At 42.4% G+C, this 23408-nt stretch overlaps 1 protein-coding gene across 3 annotated transcripts in view; it reads right to left on the reverse strand.

Annotated features, from left to right (window-relative positions):
- Window positions 1–9821: 9821 nt before the first annotated feature.
- LOC108239959 (zinc finger protein 469) overlaps window positions 9822–23408 on the reverse strand; it is a 189709-nt gene continuing 176122 nt past the window's right edge. For all 3 annotated transcript variants that reach the window (XM_037978066.1, XM_017423023.3, XM_037978065.1), the window contains one exon: window positions 9822–22694. In XM_037978066.1, the coding sequence (XP_037833994.1) occupies window positions 10869–22505 (11637 nt within the window). In that variant the 5' untranslated portion in view covers window positions 22506–22694 and the 3' untranslated portion in view covers window positions 9822–10868. The remainder of the gene's footprint in view (window positions 22695–23408) is intronic.

A 23408-nucleotide genomic window follows, 5' to 3' on the forward strand; every position in this document is an offset into this window, starting at 1 on the left:
AAAAAACATAAATATAACTTAGTAAAGAATATTTAACAATTAATGGGGACCTCAAAAATATCTTGACGGTTTTGTACATTACATGAACATATGAACCTAAACAAGATCTAAAACAATGAACTAAACAATTTTACCAGCATTAATTAAGATTTGGGAGAGGAACAAAAGACTAACAACACCATTAAAATCTGATTTTTGTCCTGTACACGGCTTCGACTGACATCATTAGTGTGTGCGGACAGGATGTGCTGTCGCCAAAAAAATACATTAACAGAGGAGGTACCTGGATAAAGATGAGTTGCATCTGCTCAGAAATTTAATAAAAAACAAAAAGTTAAACTATGTGGAGACTCCTGAGACAGCTGATGAGCAACAGTATCGACAGAAATTGACTCCTGTGAAGATGTGCGTGTAAAAAAACGAAGGAATGATCCAAATCAACTGCCATTAATTTTTTATCTTGATATGGTAAATTTTGGGGTTTTGAATCCGAGTTTGCCTAATTTTTTATTTCATAAAGAAAGTACACAGGCGAACAAACCTTTAAAAAATAATCTGAGCAAATTCTGTCCTGATAGGCTTGTTGCTGATAAGTCTGCCTGACTAAGATTTGTCAGCCACTGCTGAATTGGGTTCCTCTGTTTGTTCTCCTTGGTTTGGCACGACTGCATGGATTCTGAAGTATGACGTTTTATCTCTGTCAGCCCCATTTGAACAGCTGAAACCTGACCATTATGGTTGAATTAACACCAACTGTGTTCTCTCTGTTCTTTACGTTCCTCCACTGGAGCTGGTCTTCCAACATGGCAATTAGACTGTGAGCACACAGAATGTGACGTCATCACAGAGCGGTCCGTTTTACCATTTCAAGAAATCTTAGAATATTATATAGTGTAAAAAGCACACAATAGCACTATTTCTGATACTGAAATGCCATTTATTAAAAGGGGAATAGACTTGGAAGTAATCTTTGCATATTTTTAAGAGTATTTTCGAGAGTTTGTATGATCTTTGGGCACTTATTAGTACAGGAAGTGGGGAGCTAAATGGGCTGCCCCTCACCCTCCTGTGGTGGATGAAAGATATTAAAACATAACAGTGACTTTACACAAGCAGCAGCAAAGGAGACATGCTAAAAAAACATTTTTAGAACTATCACTGTTAGAAAAGAGGACAGAAATAAAAAATAACTCAACAGAACTCAGATCTCCACTCATTCTTGTTTACATAAAAGCTAGCATTAGCCTTCATTTAGCTGAAACAAAGTATCAGTTTAAAACTCCCATGAGCCATTGCATCGAAAGTAAGACAACAACCTGAGGGGTTATTTTTGATCAATTCATTGATTTTTGCCAAGTGTGAACTATTTCAGCAGATAATTACTGTACAGTGTTATACAGTTTCAATATTGGTTTTTCTGAGAATGTTACTTAAATACCAGCAATTAGTTGCCCCCAACATAAAAGTTCCTCTGGGAATGAATGATATTTTGCCAGCGTTCAACATACATGTATTCCTATAAAAGACCATAGGTTGGTGTGATATTGCCACTGGCAAATATATTGAAAGTACTTTGTATCAGCATGTGAAAGCAATGGCTGTATTTATCCACAGCCCACATGGAAAATTGTTCATCTGAATATATATATGTATTTATACTTGGCCTTTGGACCTAACTTTTCACGGTCAGGGACCCAATAAAGGTAGAAAACCAAGAACACACACAGACACCATTCTAACATAAACTTTATTCACACCCAGGATGAGCTTTGGTCTCCATAAGGACTACTGGTTGCACTAAAGTTGTGTTTTAAACCAGAAAAAGTCTCAATAATATAACAAAAGTGTGTAGAGGTGCACAACACACACATCTGTTTTCATGCCATCAATCTCCTATCTCCACCCCGGTTGTTTTGAAAGTGATAAATTCAGCTATTTAATGCCTATAATTAATAATTTATTACACGCAGTGCGCCACAGATTAGGTAGTATTTTATCTAGGTGATAGTTGAACCTTCCAAGGTCATTGCAAATGTTTTTCATCATCCTTTGAGTAAATTTCAATACAGCCGCTCAGTAACATATCTCTCATTTGACTAAACGCTTGAGTAGAAAATAAAATGAAACCTCTTGAGCAAAGATGTGTGATGCTTGTTTACTATGTTTTTGTCTAATTATGTCGTGTGTGAGAAGTGCCATATGGTTTCAAACGCAGTATGTTCCCACAGTCGATGAAACTCCAAATCACAAAGGAATAAATAGCTTCTCTGGAAGGTGTTAAAAGGTGCAGTCCCACATAGCAAATAAATAAGTGTTGAGCCACAGCCCCCAACAATTAGCACTCCACACAATGAGTAATCTATTAAAGATTTTCACACACACAAAAAAAATCTTCAGAGAAATCAGCACCTACTATTGTTAGAAACACAGTTGCAGTGAGAACATTTTCATCTTTGCAAAGTCACCAGTCAAAAGTTAAGCAACTTACTGCTGATTTCCAATGAAAGGAGACAGAACGGACTTTTCTTGATGTAGAAAACTGGCTGTGTAGACTTATTTTTCTTTTCTCTTTTTGTGGTGAATAAATGTAAGTGAACCAAGTTATCTTGCTGTCATCCCCCTCCTCTTTCCCTCCCCACGCCTGTCTTTTCCCTCTCTGTGTGTCTGAAATACACACATACTCCCTTGCACAAAGGAGGGAAAGTGTCACTATGGAAACAAGGAGGCAAGATTCTAAAAGCTACCTCTTGAGACGAGAGTTAAGACAACAAAAGGAGTCCACTGTGTGAGTGGCAGAAAAGCAGCAACACACACAGCATCTATATACTTCTCCCTTCTGTTCTGATGCTGTGTATACCATCATCAAGCTGCCTTCTCAGCCTTTTTTTTTGTACTTTTATCCTGCTGTTTCTGCCTTTACCAGTCGGTATACTTACATGCATGTGAAATTGTTTTAACTCTCCTGCATTTGTGTTTCATTCTGTTCCTGCAGCTGAGTTCATATGGCTCTGTGGGTAACTCTCTCTCTCTCTCTCTGTGTGTGTGTGTGGCTTAGGTGTAATATGCACCACACATTTCTTTAATAGGGCTAATCCATTTTAATCCCACCTGCCACAGTTACCTTACAATGATGAATGTAAGCCTAAATGAGTTGAGACGTAGAGAAATGCCCGTGGGAGACAGAGGAGGAGGCTGGGAGGTGGATTTAAAGTCTCTATATGTGTGTTTTTGTCTCATCGTGCATTGTGTGTGTGTGTGTGAGAGCTTGTGTTTTCTGCAGTGGCTGGAACAGGTTTTTTCCCTCCCTGCTCTGCTGAAGGCTATTTTCTGAGGGTCTGCAGGGTCACCGCTGTCCTTAGTGATGTCTCCTTCAGCTGTAATCAGCACCATGGACAGCAACAACAATCTCCCACCACGGCAGGCATCCATCTCAATACACTTAAAAGTGGTTCCTCGTGCTTAGCTTCTTTTCTTTCTCATTCTCGCTGATTTAAAAAAATTGGACTGGTGAGAGTGGGCTGCCCATTAAGCTATGTGTGCTCCTTGATCTTTACCAGGAATTGAAATGGAGAGAAAGGAGGAAGGGAAGTGCAGAAACTAACAGTTAAAAAAAATTGGCAGGCAACAATTTCTATTATTAAAATCCCCAATGTAAAACTCCTGGTGGGGTAAAACATAACACAAAAATGGCTGATATTAATAGCAAAGCCCTTGGTAAGAACTTTTTTCTCCATAGAGATCCCCATCCACCTGTAATGGGTTTAAAAAAATAGCAGCAATAACAGGAAGCTAAAAAAAAAAGAAAAGAGAAAGATAAAATAGAAGAGTAAAAAGAGAGAGAGAGAGATAGGAGTATACTACTGTACGGAGTGTGAGGCTGAGAGAGTGTAAGGGAGGGATGGGGAGAGTGAAACACACACACACACACACACATGGAAGGAGCAGATAGCGGGAGGGGAAAACCTCCTCTCTGAAAGGGATGATGTCAGTCTCTGCAGCTGAGCCCCAGTTCCCGACTCGTCAGGGTGAAGACTCTCTCCTCCTGAAACCCACCGGCAGGCGCAGGCTGATCCACAAAGAGGGGAGGAAGGCAAACTTAGGCGGGGGGAGATCCTGGCGACTGAATCCCTGCAGGTACGTATGTCACATTATCACCCATCTGAGTTCATTCTTAAGCATCTTTTGTTGCGTGCCGCCTGCCATTACGCTTCAAACTGCTGCCAGCAACTTACCTTTTCAAGGTTTATCATCTCTTTTCACAGTGTGTCACAGCAAACCTCGGGAGTGTGTTTAGTGTAGCTCCGTCCTGGTGTGAATTTGTGAGGGTGTGTATATTTTCTCAGGGGTGTGGATGGAAGGAGAGTGTTCACGGTATAAAGAGGCACCCCCACCCCACACACACGCATACAGATTGGTGGAAAGTTTCAAACAAAAGCGAAAACTGCTTTTTACAGTCCTCCAGGGAGGGAGCGTTTTCAATTATTCAAATCTTAATCAGGTGGAGGATCCCCAGAGCAGAGGGTATGTCAGAGATTTAAGATTAAAGAGCGGGGATCTTGTGCAAAGATAAGATATTGACTTAAAAAAGCTTCTTTTTTATCTGATGGGCCAGTGTTTGACAGCTCTTTCTCTGTTTGCATAAGGAATTTGCTTGTTTAAAGCAATGCCTGCTGGGCTGGTGGTGGTCAGACAGGTGACATTGCTGTGGTGAGTCATCTTGTAACATCTGTCACTGACACCTCTGGTTCCCACTATAGAACACGGGTTTGCTCATAGGATAATGTTACAGTCCAATTAATGCAGCCAATCACACATGCTTCAGAGAAAATCGATTTTCTGTTGCTGAGATTAGTTGTGAATGTCACAGACAAGCCAGGCGATAAAGTGTGCCGGTCACATTCAATACCCAACAGCAAGAGGCGACACTGACAAAGGCTGAAATTTGTCTTTGTATTGGAGAATCCTGCACAGCTAACAATCTGTGTGTGCGGATCATTTCCTCTCTCTGTCTAATGAACTCCTTGGCCATCCGAATAAAAAGAGCAGGTCACAGCCATATTTCACCAGCAACCATCTATTTACACACTCAGGCTGTTGGCATGTCACTCAATTAGTCACAGCGTGGATCACACTCCGCGAGGGGCTTGAGGAGAAAATCGCAGCGGAAATCCAATTTTGTGTCAGCTCAAATGTCAGGTTAGTTTCCTCAGATTTACAGAGGCAACCGCAGAGACGAGGAGGAGAGGAAACTGAGGAGGTGGAGGGTGGAAAAGAGGGATGAAGGTTTTAGTGGGAGTGGATGGGTGAGGAGGGTCTCTGAGGGATCCCCATTGGTCACCAGGTCCAGTTTTTTGCAGGTTGGATCATCCACAGTGGAAATTCAGGTTTTATTTTCTCTCACCTGTCAATGACTTTTTCTTTCTTTTTTTTTTTTTTTTTAAAAAAAAGCATCAAGCGGTTTTTCTTTTTAATAGAGTTACCTTAAAAAAACTAAATTGTAAAAAAATATTATTTAAAATCTGCACAAATTCCACCACTTAAAAACCTGTAAGATGCATAGCAAGCATAGGCCAGCAGCTCTCTACACCTGCTGCTGGGTGCAGGGTTGCACTCCCTGCAAACACATACTCTAAAAGCCTCTCATTTGTTTGCATAGTCCCTGCAAAGCAACCCCCATTTATTTCTGTAAACCTGGAACATCGAACAGGTACTTTTAGCTATTGTGTACAGCCTGTTCCCCCTCTGCACCTGACTGGAATGACAAATGGTTGGGTTGATAAAGGCTCTGTTGGCAGGAAGAGACCATGACTTCCTGGAGAGAGGCCATTAATTTGGAAATCCAAAGCGTGCTTGGCATCCCTTTAATGTTTTGCCTCACTAATTTCTATTTGACTTTTATATTTTTTTGGATAAGTAGTTTATTTTGATCCTATAATTACTCTTGTTGATTTGAAAAACATTTAATGTTCTTTTCTTCTGGGAGTTTCAAGACCTTGAAAAGTTTTTGGCTCCGGTTTGAAGATTTTACGAGGAAACTCTAAAGGCTCGAACAATTTTTTCACCCATCAGCTAATTTTGAGATTGTGGGCTTGCATGATAAAGATGAACATGTTTACAAATCTTTATCTCTTGCAAAAACCATTTTACCATAAACTGCATCAGATAATACACAATTATCTTTTTCACCATTCCTTTTTAGAATATTTGCAATGCAAAAAGTGACTGTTTATCTGCAGTTACACCAGCTAAGGAAGTTTGTGATATAAATTAATATTTTTGTTTTAAAGCTTTGAAGCATTTTTCCTCTTTGTTCACAGCAGGGAAACATCTTTCTGTTAAATTATTCATGCCCGTTCTCACCATTGAACACAAATTATTTCAGATATCATCCCGGTGGAAATACATCATGACCTCTCCCCCCCTCCGTGTTTGCTGACAGGGATGCTCAGTCATCCCTTCCCTTTTGTGCAACAAATTCCTGCCCATCTTTCTACCCATTTATTTCTCTGCGATGGCTAAAACCTCATATTCCCAAGAGAGGCGACCCGAGCAGCCTCTCAGCCTGTGTGTCATTACCGCTGACCAACAGCCCATCTCTATCCGCCCCTGATCTCATGACCTCCCCGAAAGGCAGCCAGTAGCACGATCCACAGTGAGATGGGAGGAGATAGAGAGGGAGGGAGGGAAAAAGAGTGGAGCAATGTGAGGAGATGTGTGCAAAAGCGGGGGAAATGTTGAAAAAAAAAATACAGGTGAAGGACTGAGATAGAGAATGGAAGAGGATAATGGGGAGTGGCAGGGGCAAAAACTGGAAAAGGGGGTGAGATGCTGAGATGGAAATTGATGCTGAGGAGAGAAGGAAATCGAGAACGAAGGAAGAGCAGGAAAAAAATGAGGGTGGTGGCTGAGAAAACTAGATGCAGGAAAGAACGACGGAGAACAGCTGAGGCAAGGAGCAAGATTCAGAAACGGGAGTAAGGGGGGAGGGAGAAGAGATGCTATTTCAAGACCATACTTACTGATAATGTCACTCTACTTCAAAGTGCAAAGCGCTCCTGTCATGCTCCTGCATAACTGTGCCTCTGGAGAATTTCCTCACAGATCAGATGATAAAAAGATGCCTGACAGTGGGGTGTGCAGGGCTCCTACTCACTCTCTGTGACACATTCTGGGCTAAACTTTGACAAAACACACTGAGATCTCTGCTTTAATTCTTTCTTAATCAACCACAGCTCCTGATCGAAGGCCCTGGGGGGGGATTTTCACTTGTGGAGAGCAGGCGAGCTGGCATCAAAGGCTCAGGTAAAATCCAGGTGCGTATCCAAAAAACCATCTGAACACAAATAGAAGCCTTGCATCTTTTAAGTTGCAAAATCATATCAGTGAGCAAAATGCACTGAAAAAATACTTTAAACATATAAAAAGCATACATTAGTAATATTTACCTTCTTTTATAATTGCAGAGTTTGACACGTTAATCACAGCCATTTCGCCTACATATCCTGATGGCTCTGACGTTACTGAAGTCATCAATCATGCTGCCTTCAGGCACCATGCTCATGAATGAGTCCTTTTATTTGCCAAGATTCCTGTAGTGCAATGTATTTTAATCCCAGCTTGAATAGAGAACGAGCCGTGCATTTTCTCTTTAAGTGAAAATGGAGCTGGACTGAGGCTGTAGATGTGGCAACAATCACATGTAGAAATCTTGGCAACATGAAGCAATCAGTTTGAGCACATTTTCAACTAAACAGTGCTCATTTATCAAGCTGTTTCATATGTTTATATTAAACGAGATGTATTTTTTTGTATATTGAAGTGTCTAATTTGTGCAATCAAACTAAACCACATTATAAGCCTCAGCCAGTCTTTTATTTTCTAATTATTGTTGATATAATTACATTCAATCAGTGGTATCCATTTACAGCAGCAGCAGTGTAGACACACACACAGACACACACAAGCACACACTAACAGATGGATCTCCATCCTTCCTGACCCTTCTATTTATGCTGCAAGGGATTTAGAAATTGGTTTGAATAAAGAGAAGAAATTACAGCAAAACAACTAAACATTTTTTTTTCTTTTGTGAGACACTGTGGTTGTTTCTCAACACATCAGCAGATACATGACAACTTGTCAGCTGATATCAACTGAAAATCACTAAGGTATGTCAAAGTAATCAGCAAAGGCTCCGTAAAGTTTTTTTTTTTGCAATTATTACACTGTCAATCAGAGATTTTTCACACCTTTGGATGCCTGGAGACAGCGTTTTTTTTTTTTTTTGTCCTGGGAAAAGACAGACTAGAACTACTTTTATTAATTACAGATTATCATATTTTAAAGACACAAAAGGATTTAACGAAAGTGAAAGTATCTTCAAACTTAGAACCAGGTAAATTTTGTTTAATTGCGATGAATTTGCATTTAAATCCTTTGCTAAAACAGCACACGAGAGTTCCAGTGCTTTATAACTCGGAATATTAAAAAGTCCTGAAGACATTTTTGATGCAATTTAAATAATATCAATGCTAAAATCAAAAAATGATTGATATAAATGTATTCACATGTATTTTTTTCTAATGTAAATCACACTTTTGTCCACAATTTTACACCAAATTTTAATAAGATGCAAAATAAAATTGAAGATATCTGTAATATTTTTATCTCAACCAAAGGTCTTGTGGACAGCTGTCTGCCTGAAGGAAACAGTGAGTTTGTATCTTTAGCACGCTGTTCATTCTTTTACTGAACCGTAACAAAGGTCAAGATGTAACATACCCGCCAACACGCTGCTGAGAATTTTAATTCCGTCGTTCAGGAGAGAGTTTGATAAAAAAAACAAAAAGTGCAGCAACTTAGAATGAAATCTGTAATTCCCTTAAAGTTGGGTTTGCTTCATTTTCTGTTGTTTTCACTGAGTCCAGAAATATGGTGTTTGCGGATGCTGCCAAACCACTATTCCCACTATAATTAATTAAAGAGTTATTTCAACAGCACTGTTTTTCTTCCACACTCCCTTTGAATCAACACCCAGCCTGATGGCTTTGTTTACACAGAACAGCAGTGTGGTCATGGCTAGAACGAGAGGTACGAATGGAAGAAATAGTAACTACATTCTATCTATGTGCATAAAATGTGTTTTGATGAGTCTGCTGATGGTTCTATCACTGCACCTATTTTGTAGTGCACATCTCAATTTCAGTCAGACAACATAAAGTTTCACCTTTTATTTTGCCCAAATGAATGTTTGAGCTGCAAGAAAATAACCTCCCGTTTTTCTTTCTGCTCCGCTCCTCAGGTCTCCCGGCGAACTCAGAGGAAGACGTGAGGAAGCACTGCTCCTCGTTGTATTCTCTTTGTGTTTCTACATGTAAGCCATGGTGTAATATGGCTTTTTATTCCTATGTGATGGTGAAAAATGTTCATGTAGGAATCGAAGCCATTTTACATGTGGTGAGAGAGCAACGTGACACAAGTGAGAGCTGCTGGCCGCCTTCTCGACGGCGCTCGCAGAGACAAACATATGGTTGGATAAATGTATCTGTCTTCTGTTAAATGCTTCCCTGTAGTAAAGGTACATTTATGCTCATCTTTCAGATGATGAGTGAACTCACTGATGTGCTCATCTGAGAGTGCGGGGAGAGAAAAAAAAAAAAAGAAGTCAGACTTTATTGTGTGTGCACCTGTTTTTGCCTCCAGGCACAAGCAGCTTCCAATGCTTCCACTGTTTGATGCATGTGGTGACAGATGCAGTCTGCAGGGAAGCGGGAACATTTGCAAAACATTCCACACAAAAAGGGAAGAAAAAAGCAATGAGAGACCAGTACAGATCTTTAATAATCAACTGTAAAGGAGGCACTTAGTGAACCACTTTACAAACTTACAAGAAGGCATGGCATTTCCCTTTCTTTTCCATCTCATTCATTTTGCACATTATTAAAATAAAACTTTGTCATGAAGCATTACACCAAACAATAATCTACCTACAATATTATACAATGAAGGTACATACAGTATCAACAAGATAAAGCACCTTTGTTGTCCTAGTAAATACTATTAATAATTAAACATTTGGAGTTACAGACACAGATAAATGAGTTTGTCATTTGTGTGTGGTATTATCAGTGCATGGAAAGAACTCCAAGTACAGGTTTTTGGATTTGTGTGCACCTGAGTTTATACACCAGAAGCTGTTCTAAATATGAGATATTTTTGAATGACTTGGATGGGTTTATACAGTATATTCAATAAAAATACAGAGAACCAGTAAAAACAGTTGGATGTATGAACTGTAACTGCTACAGATCTCATGTTCCCTTCTGAGGACATTAGCATTCACATTACAATTAAACTTGTAGCACCAAGTGATGTTTATACAACAGGTCTATGGTAATAAATGTCAATGCAGTACAGTAAAGCTAAAAAAAAAATACAAAATTAATATGTTGGAAGCATGTATGAAAGGTGCACAAAACATTTGTCCAATTCAGGTCTGGCATGATTTAGTCATTTAGCAGAAAGAATTGTGTGTTAAATGCAAAATGCAGATGCATTTTTAAATTTATTTTAAAGAACGTGTGTGTTTTCAAGTATTCTTTTTATTCTTTCTCCTTTAGATAAATGAAGTATAATCTCTGCTTTCTCCAACTAGACAAATTCATTTTTGCCGTTCGTCCTCACATTTGTGTAATAAAAACACATTGTACAAAGAAGACATAAAGTGACTATGGAAGTATTTAAAGATAACATTTCACAGAAAAGAGCTGTGCAATCTCATTCACCATAATGAATTTTCTTAAACATTTATAACTGTGAAAATTTACAGTCCCCCTATTCACAGATCCCTCACACCCCCACCCCCCCCTTCAGTTGATAGATTCTGATGCATCCTTCCTCAAAGGAATCTTGAAGCTGGTGAGTTTTTGGCCAAACAGCTGACTCAGAAGGTGGTTCTGGGACTCGGCTGTCCGGTAAGAGTTACTCTCCACTGATCTGACCCCCATCTTTGGTCTTGGCTTATTCAAAGAATTGTTCATAGTAACTGAAGACACTTTAGACACGGGAGCGTGCACAGATCTCCCAAGAGGTCCCTTTTTAATAATGTCCACTTTCTTTGGTAAACAGCTTTCAAGCAAACCTCGTTTTGACGACACGCTCAAGCTTCCATTCTTGCACTTGGAAACTATTTTGTTGCCGACAACGTCGTCCCGCACCGAGGACAGCACAGGGTACTCATTGGATCCATCTGACTTCCTTTGCAGAGAGGGATTTGCACACTTGCTTGGGCGAAATTTCTTTTTGGCTTTAGAATCAACAGCAAAGTTTTCCTGTGTGGCTGGAGACGAAACTCGCTGCAGAATGTGTGCAGATTTCATGTCTTTCCGTCTCTTCTGTGGTTTCACTACATCCTTGTCCTCATTTGTGGCTGATGCCAGAGGGGAAACCTTGGATTGGATGGCTGGAGTTGATTCTGTGGCCTTTGCATAGCTAGTTATAGAGCTGGTTTTCGTGTTGTCAGTTGTATCAGGGGCAGCGTTGTTTTTCATCTGACTGCTACTTTGCTGCTCAGCACCATGAGATGATACCTGCTGTTTACTGTCATTACAAGACAACGCGTGATGCCTCGGCTCATCATCCCCCCGTTGGTTCATCTCATCAACAGCTAATTCATGCTTTGCAGACTCAGATGTCTTCAGAGGGATTTGCTTTTCTGTTGAGCTGACAAAAGAGTTCTCACAAGCTGGAGGCAAATCTGTTTTATCTTCACTTTCAGTTGTGTCACCTTCCTTGGCTTTAACCATTTCCTCTTCCGCGTCACAACTGTCTTTAGATGCTTTCCACAAAGTTGCCTCTGCTCTTATGCAGACTGACTCATGCTCCTCTTTTACGTCACATGGTTCAGTAACTGATTTTTCACTGCACTCCTTACTAAGATGAGGTGAAGGAGTCAAGTTAGTTTCCTCTTTCTTGGGTGTAGCAGACTCAGTTGAGCTCAAACGAATGCAGTTCTCCAGCTCTTCTAGTTGAGAGCAGTCTGCAGAAATATCCTCTGTCTTCACGTTTGTATTGTTTGTGTCATTGTCGTATTCGTTTGTGAATGTCTGTGTGGAATCATCAGCTGTGGATACAGAGGGCTTTGGCTGGGTTTCAGGATTTTGATTTAAGTGCAGTGAGCTCAAACTTGCGATGCCACTGTCTGAGCTGTTTTCTTGCAGACTGTCAGAGAGGAGTCTCCTCTTCTTACTTGCAGGCGAATTACATTCATTTTCTTTGGACACAGAGGCTTTGACAGGTCTGAGAACACCTCGGAATTTGAAGATTTTGTTTCCCCCTGACAGGTGCTTCTCCATGTGGCGATCAAATTGCTCCTTCTTGGAGAAGGTATAGTTGCAGGTGCTGCAGATGAAGGATTTTTTAATCACGTGCATGACGTCAGCGCAGAGCTCACAGGTGTAAAGGGTCGTGTGTTTGGAATCCAGCTCATCCACCTCCTCGTGAGCTCTCCTCAGATGCTCTTTGAGCTCCTGGGCCTCCTGATAAAAAATGGGGCATTTGTGACACAGGAAAATCCTCTCCAGATTGTGAACCACCAGATGTCTCTGGAGTTTGAAAGGTTTGGGGAACTGTTTTCCGCAGTGGTGACAGTCTCTCGAGGGGTCTTTGCAGTTGGGATGCATCTCCACACTTTTGGGAGCTTCTGTTTTGTGCAGAACCTCAAGTGGGGTTAACGAGCTCTGCTTCCCACTTCCTCCATTGCTGCTTTTAATTTTGTGAAGTTTAACCTCAGCCCCCTCAGAGCAGTCTGCAGCAACAGATTTTTCCTGTTCTCTAGTCATTTTGCTGGACTCTCTGTTGGCTTTGCTGGGTCGCTGCTGCATGATTGAGGATATAAAGTTCTTCACCGCTGTCTCTTGCATGAAGCCCCCTGGAAGGCCAAGCATGGAGCCTTGAGTCTGACCTCTTCTGGCGAACTGAGTGGCGTGCTCTCGCAAGTGTTCGTTGTACATCCACACATCTGATATCTCCTTCAGGCACATGCCACAGGTCCAGATACCCGTCTTGTTCTTGGCATGCTTCTCCCTCAGGTGGTCTCTCAGCTGCTCCCTGGAGCTGAACTTGCGTTGAACGCACATGTAGCAGGTTGGAGGTGGCGAGGGGTTGTGGGAAAGTTTGTGAAAGTTCAGCTCACCCAGGGTGAGGAACCAAGTGAAACACACTTTGCATTTGTACTGCTTATCTTTGACCTTTATTCCTCCATCTTGTCGTTTCCTGCCTCGCCGCTCCATCACTTTTTTTGACTTTTTATCATCTCTGCTGTCTGTGTCTGCAGTTTCAGGAGGGGGAGCTACAGAGATTTCTTTATCAGAGTCAAAGAACTGAATGTCAGGAAGCTGAAATGTGGTGTTGATGTTTTGGATGTCGATACTTTGAAAGGAATGGGGACCCTCTGTGGTACATGAATTCACAGTGCAGGGAGCAGCTGGCAGAGGCAGAGGGCAAGACGAGCTTAGCACTTCTTCTGGTTTACAGAGGCTGGGTTCAGAGGTCACTGATGAGCAGCCATTAAAGCCGGTGTAGTCACTGGACTCACTCCATTCAGCTCCAGGTTTATCAATAGTGCTCCCCAGTGGATTGATATCGCCATGCCGATCACTTTGATTACCATCTGGTAATGGCTTCCCATCAGCCTTTAAAGTGCTGTTGTGGCACATGTTTAACATGATGGCATCATCAATAGAAATGGTTTCATATTCACAGTGGTTGGTTTGATTGTCACTGATGCTCTGCTCAGCTTGGGCTTCTGTGTACTGATCTTTATTTTGCATGAAAGTTTCAGGAGGAAGGTAATCTACAGTTTCATCTGAATGAAGGGAAAACTTTGGTCTTTTGTTTCTTTTGCTGTAAACCCTCTGGCACTTTTTCCTTTTTGCCTCCTCGTCTCTTGGGAACAGCTGAGAAAATGTGGCGTCATCGTCGAGCAAGGCTCTCAGGTCTGGACTCATGCTGGGTGGACTGGGAGGGGATGAACTCAAACAGGAAAGAGGGTTTGGATTGTTAGAGGGGCTCCGGTTTTTCCCACATTTATTCTCTGTTGACACTTTTCTAAGGCTCTCCAGGCCAAGGCTGTCGTCTGATCCTTTCACTTCACGCATCTCCCCCACAGAGCACAGAGTCTTTCTGGACTCGTCACGTTCTCCAGTAATTTCCTTCTCCACAGATTCAACATTACTGTCCATACACACTTCCAAATATGCCCTCTTTGTTGTGCTCACACATTTCATCACCTCTGTGTCACCTAACTGATTGTGACCCACAAGTTCACTGGGTGCATTCGGCTCTTTTGTTGGAGTTTGAGCTGTATTGTTAAAGGCTACATCTGAAGAAGCGAAGTGAGGGAATTCTTCTTTTCGAGCAGCACTTCTGTCATTGATTTTCCCCTCAGGGGATTTGCCGTGCTCTTGCAGCGTGCTGTTTTTGAATTCAGGAGTTATAGCTTGAAGAATGTCTGTTTTTAATAAATGCAGGAGCTCATCAGAGAAAGGGTCAGGATTTAGCTCACTGTTCTTGTTCTTTCTAGCTTTGTTGTTCTTCTTTGCCTTTGCTGGCAGCAGAGCATTTTGATGGTTTATCTCATCTACTGTCACTGCACTCGTCTCAGTCGCCACTTCCTCCAGGACTGACTCAGTCTCTGCTGTTTTAGATGTGAGAGAGCTACTTATCTCAGGCAGCCCATCTATTTTTGCTGGGAAACAAGTCTGTGAATCATCTTTATGCTTTTTCTCTGTAGTTTGCAATGCTTCATAAATAAGCATAGTCCCCTGATGGCTTGATGTTGTGCTCTGTGGGCCAACGCATTTTTCAGCTCTGACCGAATGCTTCATGGCCTTGTGTCTCTTTAAGCCTGGCACAGTTCTGAAACACATAAAACAAATCTCGCAGAGCACTTTACCCTGTTGATCACTGCTTTGGGTCTTCTTCTGCGTCGTTTCCTTGTGTATTTGGTGAAATGTTGTTAGCTGCTTTTCTGATTGGTCTGCTGTAAAGGGCATTTGGTCGTTTTCACAGATGGTGAGTGGTTTAGAAGTGGGCACATCATCTGAAATTTCTTTTTTAAGAATATTATCATCAGCAGAAGCCTTGTGAGGAACTATATTCTGTGTTTCAGCTTTGCTGAGGAGGTCAGCGTGGATCTGCAAATCCTCAGCGGGTTCAGCTGGGTCATGGAAAGCCTCCAAACTTGCCTTTACATCACCATCTGAGGAGTTGTCTTTTTTTATTTCATCTGTGAGACCCAGTGAAAAGCATGTAAATTTCAGAGGTTCATTTGATGGATGAAGTTTAGCTCCGGGATCTGTGTTCAGTGACATTGCTGTTTCTGTCTCAGTTTGGTGAAAAATCAGTGCAGGGTTGACGCTCAAGTCACATGATTCACAGTCTTCTCCAGGTCTCTGCTTGGTGTGGAGATTTTCCTCGGGTTTACTGGCAGGTGAGATTGGAATGTAGTCATACTGATTCAGCTGTGGAGGTTCATCTGACAGGATGTTGTAGTTGAGAGGGCTGAGCTTTAAATCATACATCAGATCACTTTTTTCAAGGCCGTCTGTCACCTCTGGTGGTTCTGCTGTGCTGCTCACAGGAAGTGGAGAGGAGCGGACTGCTTCAGAGATTTTACACTCTGTGTTTCCTAAATCCAACTGAGGTATTAGAGAGCACCCCATTTCAGCTGTTCCCTTTAATGAATCACTGTTTACAGCCTCTTGAAGGATTTGGTTGTCATCTTTGATTGTGGGAGATTTTACATTTTTAGAACCTTGGTCAATACAATTTTTTGGCCCACATAAATCCTCTCCTGAATCAAATTTCTGCAAGGGTTGTTGAAGAGAGATTAATAAAAGAGGACTGGCGGCTGAGGCAGAGTCTAAAAAAATGCAGTGACTCTCTTCTGCTGCCTCTCTGCATGGAGAGTTTTGCTGACTTGCCATGAAATCAACAGGAAGATGCTCTTTGATGTCCTGTACGTTCAAAATCTCCTCTTGTTTCCGAGCAGACTCAAAGTTAAGACTTGTGTCGGTTTTTAATGACTCATTAAATGGAGTCATTTTGCAGGAATCACTGTTAATGATGCCATCAGACTGTGACAGGATCAACAGATTGCTTTGTCCCTCTGCAGACTTGGTGTCAGGGAGGGGTGAGCAGCAGCTTTCTGTATCTGTTTTTACCAGTATAGGACTGCAGGGCTCGTCTGAGGTAACCATCTCTAATGACATATTTGTTTCACGGAACATTTTTGAAGGAATGGAGTTTTTAGAGGAAGAAATTACATTTAAATGATTTTGTTTTGATGTTTCAACGGTTATTTTCTCAACTGCAACATCTGAGCATGCCACTTTCAGTTCACCAGCTTGTGATGAACTAACATCTTCAAGATTGTCATTAGTTGATTGTTGTTCTAATGCAGATTGAATCCCGCCTGCAATCTTCTTGCCAATCTCTTGAGTGGGGTCAACTAGAGCTGGTGATGAAGGGTGACCCTCAGGTTGACGAGTGATTTCCTTCACAGCCTCTGCTTCCTCACAGCCGTCTGTAGGCACACACTGACTGCCATCATCCTTATTTTTATTCAGTTGATTTAAATTGTCTTCTGCATCACCGTTCCTGGAAGACTTTTCAAACTCATGCGAACGATGCATCACAACACTTGAGCAGCGAGAAGACTCAGTCAAATGACTGTTTGCTGTGATATCTTCTTCTGATGTGACTTTAGTCTCTATCTTGTAATCCCTGTTCTCGGCAGGTTCACTTGGCTGCGATGAAATTGGCTGGTTGCTACTGACTGAAGGGTCAGTCTCGTTGGAGAGAGATGACTGTGACTCATTGAGAATGAATTCAATTTCATCCTTCCGCTCATTGATATTTGGAAGTGATGAAATATTCTCCTTTACGGTAATTGCTTCCTTTTCACAGCGATCTTCTCTCTCAGCTGCATCAGTGGCCTGACATTCAGTTTCTTCGTGTTGTTGACTTGTGAGAGAGTTGACATTTGGCTTCTGAGGTGCTGATATAATAGGTTCTTTTTTGAATATAGAGTCTGAAATCACCTCGAGGCTTTTCATGAGATTTTCTGTGTATCTTCTCTGTTCCAAAATCTCTTCCTTTGTCTCAACAGGAGTCTCATTTTCAGCGCCTCTTTCTTTTAATTTTGGGTCATGATGAAGCTTGTCTTTGAGTTCGGCTCGTTCGTTGTGAACTGGAGCGTCAGTGCTGTGATTTTCACCAATTAACTCGAACTGGAATGGGCCAGGCCACGGAAGTTCTGCTGCACTGAAAGGCTCGGAAGGGATTCTTGAAACTTGTAGAGCTATTCCTTGCTCTGGGCATTTGACATTCAAACATTTGCCATCACTTTCAGACTCATCCCCCAGTCGTAAAGGTGAAAATTTGCTCATTTGCAGCTGCTTGGGGGCATCCTGATCCAATAGTGGTGGGCTTTCCAGCTTAGTGGTCTGCAGCTGGGTTTCAAGCTCATTCACTATTCTCTTTATCTCCAGCTCATCCTCTGATACACAGCTGTTGAGAGTTGCACTGTAGTCAATTATTTTTTCTGGCAGAGACAAAGGAATGTGATTGTAGTCGGACTTCTTTTCATTTGTTTTTTCAGAACTGCTTTTGAACGGAGATATCTCATCTCGTAGCACGGGGTTAACCATGAGGTTCCAGTCTCTTTGTTCCATAAAAGTAGAAAACGATGAGGGGAACTCTTCCTTTTTATCAGCTGTCTCTAAAGAAGGGAAACCCTCTTTCTGAATGGGGATCTCAGAGTAAAGACTGCTGTCGAATCCTGTGAGATCCCCAAATATTGATGAGGTGTCAAATGAAAGCGGGGATTTCATAAGCCCTTGCTCTTGGTCCAGTGGGTAAGGCATGAGGTGGAGTGCATCTTTTTCGTTTTCAGTCGGGGATAGGCACACCTCATCCATCAAAGATGTGCAAAGAGATGCAGGTCTGTGTGTGTCTAGGTCGTTGACTAAACTAATAGCCTCTTTCACCATGCAGACACGGTCACTCTGTTTCTCCAATATGGTGCTGCCTGATAGCTTGAGCGGCGTTGCTTGTGACCCTACTTCTCTTTCGCCCTTTGTGTTGCTGTCAATGTTAAAATCAGTTTCTTTGGTGATAGTTGCAGAATGACAATCAACCTTTAGTGTCTTGTTATTTGTGTTGCTGCTCAGTGTCAGTTCTTCGTCTGTGTTTAGTTTGTCTTTTCTCTGCAAGTTTTTTCTGTCTGAGCCGACCGTTGAGTCAGATTCTGTTTTAGGAGACACAAGTTTTTCTTTTGATTTTGTGTGAGAACTTCCTCTTTTTTCAGCATTCTTCATTGTGTCTCTGGCTTTTTGTGAAGATGTCAGCGGATCAGCAACTTCTGGATTTGAGTGAGTTTTCTTTGGTTCCTCTGCACCCTCTTTGTTATCAGAATGAACAGCCTTGTCTGTATTATATTTCTTGACAGATTTAGTGAATGTCAGTGCAAGAGTGTTGGACTCTTTAAATAACTTCTGCAGGGTAGACCTGTCATGGCTTTTTGGCTCTGGAGACTCTTTCTTTTTGTCTGCCTTCTTCTCACTGTCTGAGTCAGTGCGGTCAGTGCTTTTGGGGCTGTTGATGCCATCGCTTGAAACATTCACAGATGTGCTGAGGTCACTGCTTGTAGATGACCTGCTGCCTCTCCGCCTAAGTTTTTGGTGAGAACCTTGTTTCTTGGGAGTGACAGACAACTCCTCACTTTTTTTCATCTCAAAGCACTCCTTCGACTCGTGTCTCCACGCCGCCTGGTCCCGCTCGCTCCGGGCACGCCATTTGCACTGTTTGGTGTAAGTGTATTTACAGCGACTGCTTTGATTCAGCCGGCCCTGGCTTGCTATCTTTACAGGCTCACATTCATCATCTGAGTCAGAGACGTAGTCGTACTCTCCAAATGCAGGATTCTGCACAGTTGGAGTGAGTCTCTCCATCACCAAGGAAAACTGAAGGTTTTTCGTACCTTTCACATGGAGCTTGTGGAGTTTATTTTTTTGCTGAACTATTTTGTGAATGAGCTCCTTGCTCCAGGTGCCCCCTCCAGTGCTTTTCCTCTTGCTTTCTTTAGCTGCAGTTTTTGAGTTTGGAGACGTGGAGGCCTGTGAGGGCACTGACCCCCGAAGTGCAGGGCTGTCCTGAAAGCTTTTTAAACCACAATGCTCAGAAAAGTTGCTGGATAAGAGAAACCTTTGTGTGCTTGTGTTTTTGTCCTCGCTCTTACACAGCGTCCTCGCCTCCGTTACTTTGCTGTCTCGTTCCCACGTCTTCTCCCTTGAGGCGATTCTTGAATTTTTATGAAAGATTTCTTTTTTAATGTTAATTTTCTCATCTTCCAAATTCATAGACATTTTCTTGTGGCTCTCAGTATCAGAGTCATAACAATACTTTCCTTGTGTGAAAGACTTTTCATCAGCTGCTTGTTTGATTTTGCTCTCAAAGACCACAGATTCTTTTGTTTTCACACATTGTTTGCTTGATGATGTTTTGACAGTGGTGAGGTCATCATCAACGAATGCATCAATAAAGCTGCTGTCTATCTCTGCATTGTCTGACTGATACCCCAGCCCGTTCAAAGCTTCTGTTATTAGGCTGTCTAATTTGGCATCTTCCATTTCCAGCTCTGGGAGAGGGACAGGAAGGTTACCTGGACCAGAAAACAGGCTGAGTTTCAGTGGATCATCTTTATTTTCTCCTTTTGTTTCACTTTCAGACATCAGCTCTCCATTTTTGTTGAGGCCCAACAACGACAGGTGAAGCTCAGATGGACATCTCAACAGTGGGACACTTGCTGGAGCTGCTTTGACTGGTTCTACGTGAAACTTTCGATTCTCCTCCATCTTTGATATGTCTTTGAGGTCATTTTGCGCAAATGTTTGTTGAGCACAGTATTGCTTGTGGCCTAAAAATGAAGCCATGTTGTTGAAATTCTGATCACACTGTTTGCAGGTCAGAAACACATCTAACTGGTCGAGATTCGCTGTGGCCAGTGAGCTGGCTAAGAGCTGATGGGCAGAATAGGGCGGAGGAGGCTGGTGATGCTCCACCCCAAAACTATCCACATAACCTTTACTTTCATCCATAGCTGTCTTTGGATGTGTGTTGCTTTGCAGGTAGCTCATCATGTCATCTTTGGGCCTGTCTGACGCATAGGGAAGAGCCCTTGAAGCATCAGAGTGAAACCGGTGAGGGTGTGTATTCAGGTGATCTGAAGGCAACTGAGTTTTACCTTGTGGCTGGTGATAGAACGGGTGAGGCGGCACTGATTTTGATATCTGACTGTCCTCTGAACTGACATTAACTGGGCTGGTGGATGCAGGCGAGAGGGAGGAGCAGGTGCTACTAGAAGCAGGGTTATGAACTGGGGAGGGCAAAGGGGATTCATACGGTGACACCCTCATAAGCCCCATAGGTGGGACCTGTAATGGTGGATAGTTGTAGTGTCGTGATGGTGCTGCTGGAAGAGACTGATTGAGTCCAAAGTACAGAGACTTATTCTTGGACTCACATAGTTGTGTGTGGCTCATCTCTACTTTAAAAGCTGAGACGGTGTTGCTGTTATGTTTTACAGAATCTTGTCTTTGGTTTGACAGCACATCTCCACTTCTGTTGCTCTGAAAAAGGCCGGGGCTTTTTAGGGAGTTATTTTTATGTGATTTACTCTCATCCTGCCAGTCAGAGGAGGAGACTATGTAAGCCATTTTTTGATTGCTTATTTGCCTTGATGACTCCATCCTGTTTGGGTTTGGCAGGGCAGAACTTGGTCGTGCTTGCTGCCAGGACATTCTGCTACTTTTAGATGAATTTGGCCTATGATCAATAGCTGTCTGGCTCTGAAACTGAAACTTCTCATTCATATCAGTATACTGAATTGTGTTTTGATCAGCTGGTGAAAATGCCTTATTAGGCCCTTCCCAAGAGTGTTGTATCCTGTTTAGAACCTTATTGTTGCTGCTTTTATCAAAAGGAATTGAGCTTGTGCAAATCGCATTCACTGTAGGATTGTTAAATGTTCTGTTGGGAAAGTGCATTGGAGAGCCTGGACCTTGTGAAATATTTCTTGTGTGTATACCACCTTGGATGAGTGTTCTTTGGCTGGCAGCTGTGTCTTTGGAGTGACAGTTTCTCTTACTCCCAGAGGTGACGGCTGCATCCTGACTGTCCGCCTGTGCAATATTGTCTGTGCTCTCAGGTAGAGCGGGCTTCCCCTGCTCTGACTGCTGTGAGCCGGAGCCAGAGCTGTCACTGCTGGGTGAGTCTTCACTCAGATTCCTGGGACACTGGATGGATGAGGCCACTGCCTGAATAAATTGGGGCTGCGGGGGATGGGGAAAAGAACTTTTATCCTCTGGCTGATGTTCATTACCGAACTGAGTGCTGTTCTGAGCAATGTTTTGCCCTGCTCCAGGGGTAAAGGAAAAAGAGTTATGGGTGACATGAACAGAGCCCAGTGAAGAGTTTGCAAGGTCTTGGGACTGGGAGTTCTGTTCACAAGGAAAAGAGTCAGTTGTTGATTGTTCCAGTAAATGATATCCATATTGAAATGGACCAGGCACAAATGCACTTGCCTTACTGGTTTCTGGGAGAACAGAGGACTTTTGTGATGAAAGTCCATAATTAGCACCATTAAAAGTTCGTTCAGGAGACTGCCAAGCATTTGAGCCACTTAGCTGACAGTCAGTCAAAATAAGCAGGCTACCAGTCTGTGCACTGTTGTTTTCCATTGAAGCTGGTTGCTGTTGCTGTGACAAGGGTGGGTGTGGGTGTGATGTTGTTCCACTTGAGGAACCCAGTGGCTGTGAGGTAAAGCTTGGGGAGGTGATGTTAGGAGAATTTTCCTGGAAGAAGCGACTGTAGTTGAGCTCTTCCTGCTGTAGTTCAACCTCTCTCTCTGGCATACTGGGAACGTGGAATCTGTAGCTGCCCGAGACTGGGCCACGACTATCTTCCAACTTCTTGGGTGGCAAAACCTTTTGTTGTGGATAGGCAATGCCAACAGTGCGTGGATTTGCAATGCTTAGTCTGTACAGCTGCTGTGGGTTGCCACGCTCTGCCTTTCCTGACCGCTTCCCCTTCTCTCGGCTGCGGCCCTTTCCATTTGGTGACTGGGGACTGCTTTTCCCACTCGACCAAGTCCCGTCAGTGACAAACTTTGATCTGTTGTGCAGTGATCTGAAGTCAATCTTCCCCGTCTGCTGTGGCCGTATGACAGCTTCACGCTGCTGAGGACAGTCCCTTTCTTTCTCTAGGTTTTCAGCGTTGGCCTCTTTGTTGCTGAGTCTGGCCTCAGTGCCTGTGCTTGAAAAGTGCTCCGAAGACCCCTTTGTGGCTTTGTCACTCTGCTGTTCCAGCGCCGTATCCTCATCCTGCTGTTTGGACTCCGCATCCAGCTCTTTGACTGCATGCATCTGTCGAGTCTCTCCTGCCATGTTGCACAGTCTGTGCTGTGAAGTCCTGGTCCTCAGAATTGCTATCTGGGAGTCAGGAACATCATGTTCTGGGTAATGTGATTTAGTAAACGTCCAGTGGCAGGAACCGCAGGGACAGGGCTGCTTGCTGCAAGCTCATCTCTTCACCCTCATTGTGGACTGAGGATCTGGCACTGAAGCAAAGCCGACCTGGAAGAAAAAAAAAGAAAAAAAGAATTGAATAACATGCTTTTACTTTTGAAATTTATAAATTAATAATTCAAGACAATAAAATATGTATGTGTTTTGCTAAATATTAAGACAAGACATTAAACACCACTTGTAAGAGAATTATGCATATTTAAAATAACTTTGGGAGATGTGGTGGAATCCTTCACAAAAGCAACACATTTAAAGAGTAAGTTCTTACATAACTATTTCAAAACATTCATTTTAAATAAAAAATAATAGTTTACACTTTTTTATACAGAGAAACTTTATGCTCCCTGTTTCTGCCAGCAGAGAGCACTATTGCATCAGTGCACCAGAATGCTCCTGACACTCAAAGATTAAGCATAAACTTGGGGAATTAAAATAAAACTTCTGTTCCTATTCATACATATCCTAAAGAAACTACTAACTAAATTACCTACTTCTGACAAAAAGAAAGGCTCTTTTCATACAGATCTTTCTGAGTGTTGAGCTGCATCGTCAACTTTCACAACACTAACAGTCCCAAGAAACCAGCTCACATTTGAAAAGATGAATTTCTCTACAGCACTGAACATGTGAAAAATATAGTGAATGAACCCAAAAAGGTCTGCCAACAAATGAATCACAGAGTCCTTAAGAGCAGGGACACAATGCTACAGTGTTCTGTTCATGGAGTGTTTAGATCATGGAGGACTATCGAGGATTACTCAG

Source organism: Kryptolebias marmoratus, linkage group LG11 (genome assembly GCF_001649575.2).
Source record: "Kryptolebias marmoratus isolate JLee-2015 linkage group LG11, ASM164957v2, whole genome shotgun sequence".
Classification (NCBI taxonomy): Eukaryota; Metazoa; Chordata; class Actinopteri; order Cyprinodontiformes; family Rivulidae; genus Kryptolebias; species Kryptolebias marmoratus.